Raw genomic sequence first — 12,739 nt, 5'->3', positions numbered from 1 at the left:
AAACGTCACTGCAGCTTGGGGGGGCACGTCACTACAGCGGGGGGCACACGTCACTCCAGTGGGGGTCAGTGGGAGGGGCACACGTCACTCCAGCGGGGGGGCGTTTGTGGGGGGCACACATCTTTCCAGCGGGGGGGGGGGTGGTTGGGGCAGCACACGTCACTCAAGTGGGGGGCAGTGGGGGGGCACACGTCACTCCAGCGGGGGGGGAGGGGAGGCTCAAATCACTCCATCGGGGGGTGGAGGGGGGGCACACGTCACTCAAGCGGGGGCGGGGGGGGGCACACATCACTCCTTTGGGGGCGGGGGGGCACAGGTCTCTCCAGTGGGGGCGGGGGGGGCACACGTCAATCCAGCGGGGGCGGGGGGGGCACACGTCAATCCAGCGGGGGCGGGGGGGCACATGTCAATCCAGCGGGGGCGGGGGTGCACACGTCACTCCAGCGGGGGCGGCGGGGCACACATCACTCCAGCGGGGGCGGGGGGCACACATCACTCCAGCACGGGCGGGGGGGGCACACATCACTCCAGCGGGGGCGGGGGGGCTCACGTCACTCCAGCAGGGGCGGGGGGCACACATCACTCCAGCGGGGGCGGGGGGGCACACGTCACTCCAGCGGGGGCGGGGGGGCACACGTCACTCCAGCGGGGGCGGGGTGAGGCACACGTCACTCCAGCGGGGGCGGGGGGTGGGGGCACACGTCACTCCAGCGGGGGGTGAGGGCACACATCACTCCAGCAGGGGCGGGGGGGCACATGTCACCACAGCGGGGGCGGGGGGCACATGTCATTCCAGCAGGGGCGGTGGGCGGGGGCACACTTCACTCTAGCAGGGGCGGGGGGTGGGTGCACATGTCACTCCAGCGGGGGCTGGGGGCACACTTCACTCCAGCGGGGGCGGGGGGGCACACGTCACTCCAGCAGGGGCGGGGGGGCACACGTCACTCCAGCGGGGGTTGTGGGGAATCAGGAAACATTTACTTTGTGCAAAGTGTGGTGGAATTCTGGAACACTCTGTCCCCCGAAAGGCTGTGGCTGCTGGGGTTCTCGAGACTAGGAACAGCGGCTTTTTGTTGGGTGAGGGTATCGAGAGCTATGGAGAAAAGGCGGGTAAATGGAGTTGAGGTAAGAACAGCTATGATCTAATAGAATGGCGGAACAGCATCGAGGGGCTGAATGGCCTCCTCCTGTTCCTTTGAAATTGGCCAAGGTTTCTGCCCCTGAGCACCAGCCGGCAACCTCCCGGGAAATGCTCTTGTGAACATCGAGTGTGGATACAGTCAGACCCTGGGTCTTGTTGTGTATGTACATTTAAGGGAGAACTGCTTTTATGCTGTAGTACCGGCAGTGACCACACCTGCATATAAAGCCATAGCAGGCTTCTGTACTTTCAGTTTCAGCATACCCTCTGTTCAGTGCATACCTGTTATTACCGTTCTCCTGCAGTCCGTGTGTTATTGATGCGCGGACACTATAGTGGTGACGAGCAGGTTCAAACTCACCTGCAGTACTGCATCACCTCACGGGGATCCATCCCTGAAAAGAAGCTTCTTGGAGGTCGAAGCCAAAGCAACGGGCGTTGACCGTGGGCAACCGCCCAGTGATCCATCGGAGTTCAGAGAATCGCAGGGGAAGCTGTGTAGAGCTGGGCTTGGTTCTCCAGTCAAGGTGTCCCAGCAAATCGGGCTGGTAGCAGGTAGTGCGCTGACCTTTCCTGGACTGCGGCCGGCTAGAGCTCGATCGAGCGGCTCTGCAAAGGGGCTGAGCAGTGTCATCGGGAAGAAAAAGAGAGAGAGATGGTGGAGCGCACAGGGCGTGGCCGGTGATCAAGAGTCGGGCTGCATTAAGAAAAAGAAAGGGGACGGAACTGAGAGACGCTCAGCGGACAACATCGAAGAAAAATTAATTAACAAAAGAGAGACGTGCAGAAAGCCGCGGGGCGCCGCCATTATGAGTTAGAACGCTAAGAGCAGCATTGGCAGCAGGGGGAATAAGGAAAAGCGCGGGAGGCGCCATTTTAACCCATTGGGGAAGAAGGAAAAGCGCAGGAGGCGCCATTTTAAACCACCCAAGATGCCGAAGAGTGGCAGCATCATTGCTTTTGACAACGAAGTAGAAGACTGGACCACGTATGTGGAAAGAATTGAAGTGTACTGCAAGGCAAATGAGGTGGCCGATGGAAAGAAGGCATCGGTATTATTGAATTTGATGGGTGCGAGAACATACGGCCTATTGCGGAATTTAATTACCCCAGCTAAACCAATGGAGAAAAGTTTTGACGAGATTGTCAATATCTTACAAGAACATCTAAACCCTACGCTGCTGCTGATAGCAGAAAGATTCAAGTTCCATAAACGAAACCAGCACAAAGACGAGAGTAATGCTGACTATCTTACGGAACTATGCAAGTTATCAAAACACTGCCAGTTCGGAGCAGGACTGGCAGATACCTTAAGGGATAAGTTTGTCTGCGGGCTCCAGAGTGAAGGATCCCAGAAACGACTACTTTCGGAAAAGGACCTTACGCTAGAAAAGGCTTTCAGCGAAGCAGCAGCACGGGGAGCTGCGGAAATACAACATAAACCACAAGAGTATAGCGCTAATGAAATGGCATATGGAGCAGAAAAGTGCTATCGCTGTGGCAGAACAACCCATGACCAGAAGGATTGCTGGTTTAAGGACAAAGTATGCAGGCAATGTGGAAAATTGTGACACATAGCACAAGTCTGCAGGTCAGGAAAGAAAACCAACACTAAAAGAACTACTAAGGAAAAGTACAATAAAGTACAAAAGATGACGGACGGTAGTTCGGAAGATCAGAAGAGTGATAATGACTCTGGGAGCAGAAGACTAATTGTTTAAAGTTACACAACGTGATCGCAAAGGAGGATCACCGAACCATTTGGGTCACCCACATGATAGCAGTGTCCCAAGTAAAGATGGAATTGGACACAGGATCAGCCCTAACAGTCATGAATCGACGAGACTACGAGCGGCTATTCTCACACATTCCCTTGAAGGATACTTCCATTGTCCTGAAGACATATACGGGGCAAAAAGTCTACCCCAGAGGAAAAATAAGGGTGCCTGTTAAATACAACGACAAGGAAACACAGGAACTGTATCTGTATATACTACAAGATGGAGGACCACCATTATTGGGACGTGAATGGATCCGAAAAATACAATTGGATTGGCATTCCATTTAGGCGCTAACTGTGGCTGACAAAAAGGATGACGACGTCACACCTGGACGACTGTCAAAAATTCTAACTGACGTGAAAGAGGTGTTCCAGCAAGGACTTGGGACTCTAAAAGGCATAACGGCAACGATAAAAATGGAAGATAAAGCAAACCCAAAATTTTTTAAGGCCGAATGCGATCCGCCCAGCCATCGAAGCAGAGCTGGAGAGTCTGGAGCATTCGGGTGTGCTGTCCAAGGTGGACTGGAGGGAGTGGGCCACACCCATCGTTCCTGTAATGAAGAAGTCATTGAGCAGCAGGCCTGGGGAACTGAAGAAGGTTCGCATCTGTGGGGACTTTAAGGTAACTGTGAACCCAGTCCTTCACACAGTACAATTTCCACTTCCACGGATGGAAGATATTTTCGCCTCACTATCTGGAGGGAAATGCTTTACGAAGATTGATCTGGCCCAAGCGTATCTACAAATGGAGGTAGAAGAAGCATCTAGGAAATACCTCACGATAAACACTCACAAAGGCCTTTACCAGTACAACCGACTGGTATTCGGAGTCGCATCAGCTCTGGCTATTTGGCAGAGGGTGATGGAACAAGTCCTGCAAGGGATCCTGGGGACCCAGTGTAATTTGGACGACATCCTGGTTACGGGTGGAAATGACAGTGAACACCTTGCCAACCTGGAGCAGGTGCTCACTAGATTGCAAGAATATGGGCTACGAGCCAACCACCCCAAATGCGAGTTTTTCAGGAAACAAATCTCGTATTGTGGTCACGTGATTGATGAAGAGGGGTTACATAAGTCCCCAGACAAGATTGAGGCAGTAGTCAAGGCTCCAGCACCGGAAAATGTGTCACAACTGAGGTCGTTCCTCGGGCTGGTGAACTACTACCATAAGTTCTTGCCAAACTTGTCTACAATTCTGCACCCGCTGAACGCCCTGCTGCAAACTGGAGGAGCATGGAAATGGAGTGATGAGTGTAAGCGTGCCTTTCAGAAATGTAAATGCCTAATCACCTCAAAAGATGTATTGGCCCACTACAATCCATCACTACCGATTAGGTTGGCATGTGATGCGTCTCCCTACGGAATTGGAGCGGTGCTGTCGCACAAATTCCTTGACGGTTCAGAGAGGCCAATAGCCTTTGCGTCACGCTCGTTAACTTCAGCCGAGCGTAACTATGCCCAGATTGACAGGGAGGCCCTTAGCCTGGTGTGGGGGGTGAAGAAGTTCAATCACTATCTGCATGGGCAGAAATTCACCTTACTGACTGATCACCAGCCTCTTGTCTCCATGTTTAACCAAAAGAAGGGCGTTCCGGTGATGACGACGCAACGGCTGCAAAGATGGTCCATTTTTCTAGGGGCTCATCAATACGACATAGAGTACAAGGGCACGAAACAGCATGGAAACGTTGATGGACTGTCGCGCCTGCCACTGCCTATGGTGGAGGAAGCACCTGCAGTGGACCCTGTTGAGATATTCCATTCAACCATAGTCGAATGTCTACCTGTTACAAACTCAAGTATAGAAAAGGAAACCAGAAATGACCCGACACTCTCTCGGGTCTATGATTTAACGGTGAAGGGTTGGCCAGCACATGGCGACTCACTGTTGCCAGCATTCTCGCCAAGGAGAGAACAGCTGTCAGTGTGCCGGGGGACCTTGATGTGTGGACCCGAGTGGTAATTCCACCTAAGTTGAGAAAAAGAGTGCTCAATGAACTTCATGAGGGTTATCTGGGAGGGGTGAAAATGAAGAGCGTAGCCAAGGCGTTTGTGTGGTGGCCGGGAATCGATAAAGAAATCGAAGAAATGACCAAGAGATGCACAGGATGCCAGAAGGTCCAAAACGCTCCACCACAGGCCCCGCTACACCCATGGGAGTGGCCCTCATCTCCATGGCAACGGGTACACATTGATTTTGCTGGTCGATTTATGGACTCAATGTTTTTAATCGCCGTGGATGCATATTCGAAATGGCCAGAGGTCATCAAAATGTCCTCCACCACCATGGAGAAAACTGTTGCAGTCCTACGGACCATCTTCGCCAGGACTGTCTTGCCAGAACAGATTTGCTCCGACAATGGGCCACAGCTTATGTCCGAGGATTTCTGGAGGTTTTTGAGGAATAATGGGGTAAAGCATTACCCATCCGCCCCATATCATCCAGCCTCAAATGGATTGGCTGAGAGGTTTGTTCAAACCTTTAAAAAAGCAATAAAGGCGATGTATAACGACAACCTACCACTGCAACACAAGGTGGATAATTTCTTGTTTGCTTACCAAAATGCGACACATGCAGTCACCAACCAAACTCCAGCCATGATGTTCGTTAACCACGGGTTAAGATGTCGCCTGGACTTGCTCAAACCAAACATAAGACGAGAGGTTGAGAATAAGCAATTCCAGCACATCAATGAAAAGCCAACCAGGAACTTCAAGATAGGGCAACCAGTCTTGGCCCGCAATTACCGAATGGAAAAATGGCAGCCAGGAACGATATGCACATGGCAGGGACCACTAATGTACACAGTGGACGTTGGAGAGAGCATCCTGAGACGCCATGCTGACCAGATTCTAGAGTCACAGGAACAAGTCAAACCCATACCACGAGCAGGCACACCTGGTGATGAACCCGAAGTACAGATTGCGTCTACCTCAGAATCAGTGGTATTGGAAGCTGATGAACCAACCAATGACAATGACCCAGAATCGACTCCGCCGCAAGAACAGGATACTCGAGAAAGGTGCTATCCAGACAGGATCAGGAAGCCGCCTCAAAGACTGAATTTATAAATGATTACTTTCAGCTGATGTATATAGTACAAAGAAAATTGTAATTGTAATTAGTTATTATTCAATTGTTAAATGAATGTTTATCTAAAAGGGGAGGAATTGTTGTGTATGTACCTTTAACAGAGAACTGCTTTTATACTGCAGTACCAGCAGTGGCCACACCTGTATATAAAGCCGCAGCAGGCTTCTGTACTTTCAGTTTTAGCATACCCTCTGTTCAGTAATTACCTGTTATTACCATTCTCCTGCAGTCTGTGTGTTATTGATGCGTGGACACGATAGGTCTGATGTCCTCCACAGATAGGCTGCCAACACTTGGTCAGAACCTGCACAGGGACAATGATCACTGAGGCTGGGTATCATTGGGTGAGCACTGCCTGTGGAGCCCAAGTGAGAATTCAGTGACTTCCGGAGACAGAGAGAAGGGAAATTGTGGGGGGTCGGGGGTTGGAGGGGGGCGGGGGGTAAATATGTGGTCATTTATAATCCTTGGTCATTTCGTTTCTTGCCCAGTGCCTGCACAACAACGGCTGCTTTCCACCATCTGTTCCAATAAATGTTTCTCTTGTTTCCAGATCTATGTACAAGGTGACTAAGCTTCATATCACCTGTAAGGGCAGAATAGAAGAGGAACATGACATGCTGCAGGTAACAGAGGACTGGCAGATGCAAAGGTCTAACACCGCTCACAGTCCCACCACTTGTAGGAGATGTCCCACACCTCCCTCCGTGTATCGTTCCACACCGGCTTCAGCTGTCAGCTCAGTTCACTGGAGAGACGTATGTTTAAGACGTGTTAAAGTATCGTGCGGAGTGATTTTCAGCTTTGGCCTCAAGTTGGAAAGAGCCCATCTGGTCTGGACCCCCTTCCTGGAAGTATATGAATAAGAGCCTGCTCAACATCTCCACAGCACAGGCCCATGTTGCGGAAGGGCGAGTGCCATATATTGGTATGGGGAGCAAAGTGGAAGTACACCAGCAGCCAATCAGGAAACCCAATGGCAGACAGGACAACCCTTGTCATCTCGCTGCTCATGGTCACTGCCAGAAACGGGCCCTGACCGCTGGCCTGTGCAACATTACTGTACATTAGTGAAAGGCTCAGGAGAAGGGGTGAAGGAAGGAAACTGGAATCAAAATCTGCATTTAAAGCGGATACTAAATCTCGCAGATACAGCGGGGTGTAGCGTAGTTTTGCAGCCTGCTCGTGGGGTTGAAAGCCCATGCAAGTTATTTCATTCCCGTCACCTGGCTTGTGTAATTGCACCATGTTTACACTGACCCTGGATGTCAGAATTACCAATTGGACCTGACCAATGCATGGCCAAACTGGGAATTGCCTGTGGCACCACAACACAAGCATAAAATAATGGTTTGATCGAAGAAGGCCCTTCTGCCCCTTTGACCTCGCCCTCTGAGAATATAAATCCCACTGTTTCCCCATGGCAGTACCTAGCTGTTCTTCTCAATGAGTTCAGTGTCCTGGTCTCAGGCAGCCTTCCTGCCAACCCATCCGAACAGTTCATCACCCGCTGTGTAAAAACAGAAATCTTCGGTTGACTATACGACTCATTCATTGGCTGCGAGGCACTTTAGGACATGTTAGAGACATGATAGGTCATACATGCAAATTTTTAGAGGGAGGGACAGACAGAATTCTGGCCTCTTGCGCCTCCTCGATATTAATCGCTGCAAAATTTGTGGCCGTGCCTTCAGCTGCCGAGGGCCTGAGCTCTGGAATTCCCTCCCTAAACCTCTCCACCTCTCCGCCCCCCTTTCCTCCTTTAAGACGTTCCTCAAAACCTCCCTCTTTGACCGAGCTTTTGGTCACCTGCCGTACTTCGTCCTCATGTGGCTCGGGGTCAATCTTTGTCTGCTTTACACTCCTGTGAGGCACAGCGGGCCATTGTTACTACGTTAAAGGTCCTATAAAGGTACAAGTTGTTGTTGAGTTCCCATGTAGTAAAGGAACCAGATGCTGAAACATGGTATTTTCCAATCTTACAAAGGATCCACATTGAAGTGCCATTCTCCAGGCTGGAGCGGTGCGTGGTGTGACCAGTGTGGGCTGGAGCGGTGCGCGGTGTGACCAGTGTGGGCTGGAGTGGTGCGCGGTGTAACCAGTGTGGGCTGGAGCGGTGCGCGGTGCGACCAGTGTGGGCTGGAGCGGTGCGCGGTTTGACCAGTGTGAGCTGGAGCGGTGCACGGTGCACAGTGTGGGCTGGAGCAGTGTGTGGTTTGACCAGTGTGGGCTGGAGCGGTGAGCGGTGTGACCAGTGTGGGCTGGAGCGGTGCGCGGTGTGACCAGTGTGGGCTGGAGCAGTGCGCGGTGTGACCAGTGTGGGCTGGAGCAGTGCACGGTGAGACCAGTGTGGGCAGGATCGGTGCGCGGTGTGACCAGTCTGGGCTGGAGCGGTGCGCGGTCTGACCAGTGTGGGCTGGAGCAGTGCACGGTGTGACAATTGTGGGCGGGAGCATTGTGACCAGTGTGGGCTGGAGCAGTGCGCGGTGCACAGTGCGGGCTGGTGCAGTGCGCGGTGTGACTAGTGTGGGCTGGAGCAGTGCGTGGTGTGACCAGTGTGGGCTGGAGCAGTGCATGGTGCAGTGCACGGTGTGACCAATGTTGTCTGGAGCAGTACGCGGTGTGACCAGTGTGGGCGGGAGCAATGCGCGGAGCACAGTGCGGGCTGGTGCGGTGCGCGGTGTGACCAGTGTGGGCTGGAGCGGTGCACGGTGTGACCACTGCGGGCTGGAGCAGTGCGCGGTGTGACCAGTGCGGGCTGGAGCGGTGCGCGGTGTGACCAGTGCAGGCTGGAGCAGTGCACGGTGTGACCAGTGCGGGCTGGAGCAGTGCGCGGTGTGACCAGTGTGGGCTGGAGCGGTGCACGGTGTGACCAGTGTGGGCTGGAGCGGTGTGACCAGTGTGGGCTGGAGCAGTGCGCGGTGTGACCAGTGTGGGCTGGAGTGGTGCACGGTGTGACCAGTGTGGGCTGGAGCAGTGCGTGGTGTGACCAGTCTGGGCTGGAATGGTGCGCTGTGCGCGGTGTGACCAGTGTGGGCTGGAGTGGTGCGCGGTGTGACCAGTGTGGGCTGGAGCGGTGCACGGTGTGACCAGTGTGGGCTGGAGCGGTGCGCGGTGTGACCAGTGCGGGCTGGAGCGGTGCGCAGTGTGACAGTGTGGGCTGGAGCAGTGCGCGGTGTGACTAGTGTGGGCTGGAGCAGTGCGCGGTGTGACCAGTGTGGGCTGGAGTGGTGCACGGTGTGACCAGTGCGGGCTGGAGCAGTGCGCGGTGTGACCAGTGTGCCTGTTGATTCCAGGAGGATTTTGCTGCAGCGTTGGTGGGAGGTGGAGTTCTTGGCTCTGGACTTGTCCAGGAGGAAATCCGATTTCTCATTAACACGGAGCTGATCGTGGCACGTCTCTTCACCGAGAAGATGCTGGAAAACGAATGTCTGGTTATTACCTGTAAGGTTTCAGCTCTGTTAACTCAGTTACTTTGCGCTGCAAGCGGCAGCGAGCCTCCTGGTTAAATAGTTCGGATTCGGGAGAGCTCAGGGTCTGATGGAATAGACAGTCAGCATTTGGAAGGGAGGAAAGCCGGGTTGATGCTTGGATGAGGGTCCATCGTCTGCACTGCTTCTGGTGAACCTCCCATTCGGAACATTCTCAGCATTCCCAGTTCTTTCTCCATGGGTGTAATTCGGGATCTGCTTGGATTTATTGGGATTTACTGCCCGGTTCAGATGGATTTTTTTAAATAATGGTTCAGGCAGACGCAGCTCCCAAACTCTGAAACTGCGCTAAGCAAACGCTCGCTGCCTGAAGGAACACTAGCAAACGTGTGAGAGAAAAGCTGGGAGTTTCTCAATGCGTAGCTGCACTCTCCCTCCCTCCCCCTCGCTACTTGTCTCCCTGCCTTTAAAAAATCTCCTCCAAACCTGCCGTTTTGCCCATGGTTTTCCTGTACCATCTCCAGTGCCGTGTGACGGTTGCTGCATTAATGGTGCTGTAGAAAATGTACCATTTACAGGGTTTATTTATGTTCATTCCCATAAGAACATAAGAAATAAGAGCAGGAGTCGGCCATTCGGCCTCTCGAGCCTGCTCCGCCATTCAATAAGGTCATGGCTGATCATCGACCTCAAGTCCACTTTCCCGCCCGATCTCCATCGCCCTTGATTCCCCTAGAGTCCAAAAATCTATTTGTCTCAGCCTTGAATATTCTCAATGACTCAACAACCACTGCCCTCTGGGGCAGAGAATTCCAAACATTCACAACACTCCCATGTGAAGAAATTCCTCCTCGTCTCAGTCTAAAAAGGCCGGCCCCTTATCCTGAGACTATGGCCCCTAGTTCTAGACACTCCAGCCAGGGGAAACAACCTCTCAGCATCTACCCTGTCAATCCCCTTCAGAATCTTGTATGTTTCAATGAGATCACCTCTCATTCTTCTAAGCTCCAGAGAGTATCGGCCCATTCTACACAATCTCTCCTCATAGGACATCCCAGGAATCAATCTAGTGAATCTTCGCTGCACCGTCGCCAAGGCAAATATATCCTTCCTCAGATAAAGAGACCAAAACTATGCGCAGTACGCCGGGTGTGGTCTCACCAAGGCCCTGTACAATTGTAGCAAGACATCCTTACTCTTATACTCCAACCCCTTGCAATAAAGGCCAACATGCCATTTGCCTTCCTTATTGCTTGCTATACCTGCGTGCTAGCTTTATGTGTTTCCTGTACGAGGACACCTAAATCTCTCTGAACACCAACATTTAATAGTTTCTCACAATTTAAAAAATATTGGCCTAGAAATTAGCTATAGCCCCGCCAGCTCGCTGGCGGCCAGAATTTAGCGCTGGGCGAGGAGCCACTCGCGCCCAGCCGATATTCAGTTTCAGCGCCCAAAGTCGAGGACGGCCGCTGTTCAAGAGTGTGGCCGCCCCCGCTTGGGGCGCTGAAACTGAATATCGGCGTGCTACTGGCTGCAGCGCCACCCGCAGCGGAGCGGCAGGCTGCGGTACTGCAGGCCTTCCTCCCTCTCTTAAGGAGGAGGTGCCTGCAGCAGCCGAAGCCCCGATCGGGAGTGCCGGCAAAAGAGCCCGGCACAACGGAGAAGTGCCGGGCTCCCGGAAACCAGCCGGCAATGCCGCGGGGGGGGGTGTGGAGGAGGCCGGGGAAGGAGGTGTGGGCAGGCGGCCGCCGAAAAAGCGTCCGGCCGCACCTCCACCTTAAAGCGCCCCACTAAGGCTGCTGTACGGACCCGGTCTCCGAAAGTTATTAGCGGCCGCCACGGAAGAGGCGGCCGCTACTGAAGATGGGGATCAGGCCGGTGTCGGGGTGGAACCGGGGCGCTGCGCACACCGATGACGTCATCGGTGGCGGCGCAGCGCTAACGGCTACCGCCGCAATTAGCGCGTCAATGAAGCTCGCCCGAAGTTTGCAGACTGGCGCAGAAGCCCTCTTTGGGCGGTAACTGGGCGCAAAGCCCACTGAATTTCTAGGCCATTGTTTTTCTATTCTTCCTACCAAAGTGAATTACCTCACATTTCCCCACATTAGACTCCATCTGTCACCTTATTGTCCAATCACGTAACCTGTTGGGATGTGGGCGTCGCTGGCAAGCCCGCCATTTACTGTCCATCCCCAGTCACCCTGAACAACCGAGGGGCTCACTGGGCCACTTCGGAGGGCAGTTAAGAGTCAGCCAGGTTGGTGTGGGACTGGAGTAACATATAGGCCCGGACCGGGTAAGGACAGCTGATTTCCTTCCCTAAAGGACATTAGTGAACCAGTTGGGTTTGTACGACAATCCGACAGCTTCACGGTCACTTTTACTGAGACCAGCTTTTTACTTCCAGATTTTTTTAACTGAATTCAAATTCTGAAACTGCCCTGGTGGGATTTGAACTGGCTCTACTCTGGATTAACTAGTCCAGTGTCATAACCACCACACCACCCCTGCTGGAAGTGTGCGGGTGTCTGGACAGTGGCTTCGAACTGGATTGGGCTCAGTTCAGATAGCGTGCCGATACTCACTGATGGTACTCATACCTAAAGAATGGTCGATTGGACGAGGTATTGGAGGGCCAGTGCCCCCCCTGTAAAACTGTCCCCACCACGGGCAGCATCTTCAGGAGAGATGGGGAGGTGGCTCTAACTCACAAGGAAGGCTGGGGAAACGGATGGGCCAGTTAATCCCCGGGAGTCTCCCATCCATCAGCGAGCATGGAGGGGCAGATTTCCAGTCTCATCCCCTGGTGCAGGCCGGGTGACAATCTGAGACTCGGAACACAAAGAGGGGAGAAACAGAACCAGTGCGCGGAGGAAGAGAGCAGACAATGAGAGTGATCGAATGCTGAGAGATTCCACTGATCCCAATCATCTGATTTCCAGGAGCTCAGCGTTACAGTGAATATAATGGATACAGTGACTCGTACAGATGGGCCAGATTTTACAATGATGAGACGCCAAGGTGAGTGACATCCCATTCAGGTAGAGAATATGGTGCTTGGGTGTAGGGGGCTATCGTAACCATGGCTGCTCAAAGTGGAGATCTGGAGCCCTCTGTCCTGTCGATGCTTAGAGCAACAATTTGCCTGAAATAGTGATTATCAGAATTGGCCATCTGAGCGCTTTTAGTACTCCCGCTGTTGATGGTGACCTTGAACAAAAACCACCCGTGTTCCAGCTCGGCTCACTTGGAAGCACTCTCGTCTCGGACTCCAAAGGCTGTGG

General features: G+C 53.1%; 1 protein-coding gene across 1 annotated transcript in view; it reads left to right on the top strand.

Moving 5' to 3' along the window:
* The first annotated feature begins 2,073 nt into the window (after positions 1 to 2,073).
* LOC147083871 (poly(ADP-ribose) glycohydrolase-like) overlaps positions 2,074 to 12,739 on the top strand; it is a 31,368-nt gene continuing 20,702 nt past the window's right edge. Inside the window, 4 exon segments of the mRNA XM_085980079.1 lie at positions 2,074 to 2,129; positions 6,575 to 6,647; positions 9,318 to 9,465; positions 12,398 to 12,476. Coding sequence (XP_085836205.1) covers positions 2,074 to 2,129; positions 6,575 to 6,647; positions 9,318 to 9,465; positions 12,398 to 12,476 — 356 coding nt within the window.

The sequence above is a fragment of the Somniosus microcephalus genome, unplaced genomic scaffold (assembly GCF_052327205.1).
Source record: "Somniosus microcephalus isolate GS21.2 unplaced genomic scaffold, FLI_Smic_1.0 scaffold33, whole genome shotgun sequence".
Lineage (NCBI taxonomy): Eukaryota > Metazoa > Chordata > Chondrichthyes > Squaliformes > Somniosidae > Somniosus > Somniosus microcephalus.
Note: the sequence above shows the minus strand (reverse complement) of the source record. Positions and strands in the feature narration are given on the sequence as shown.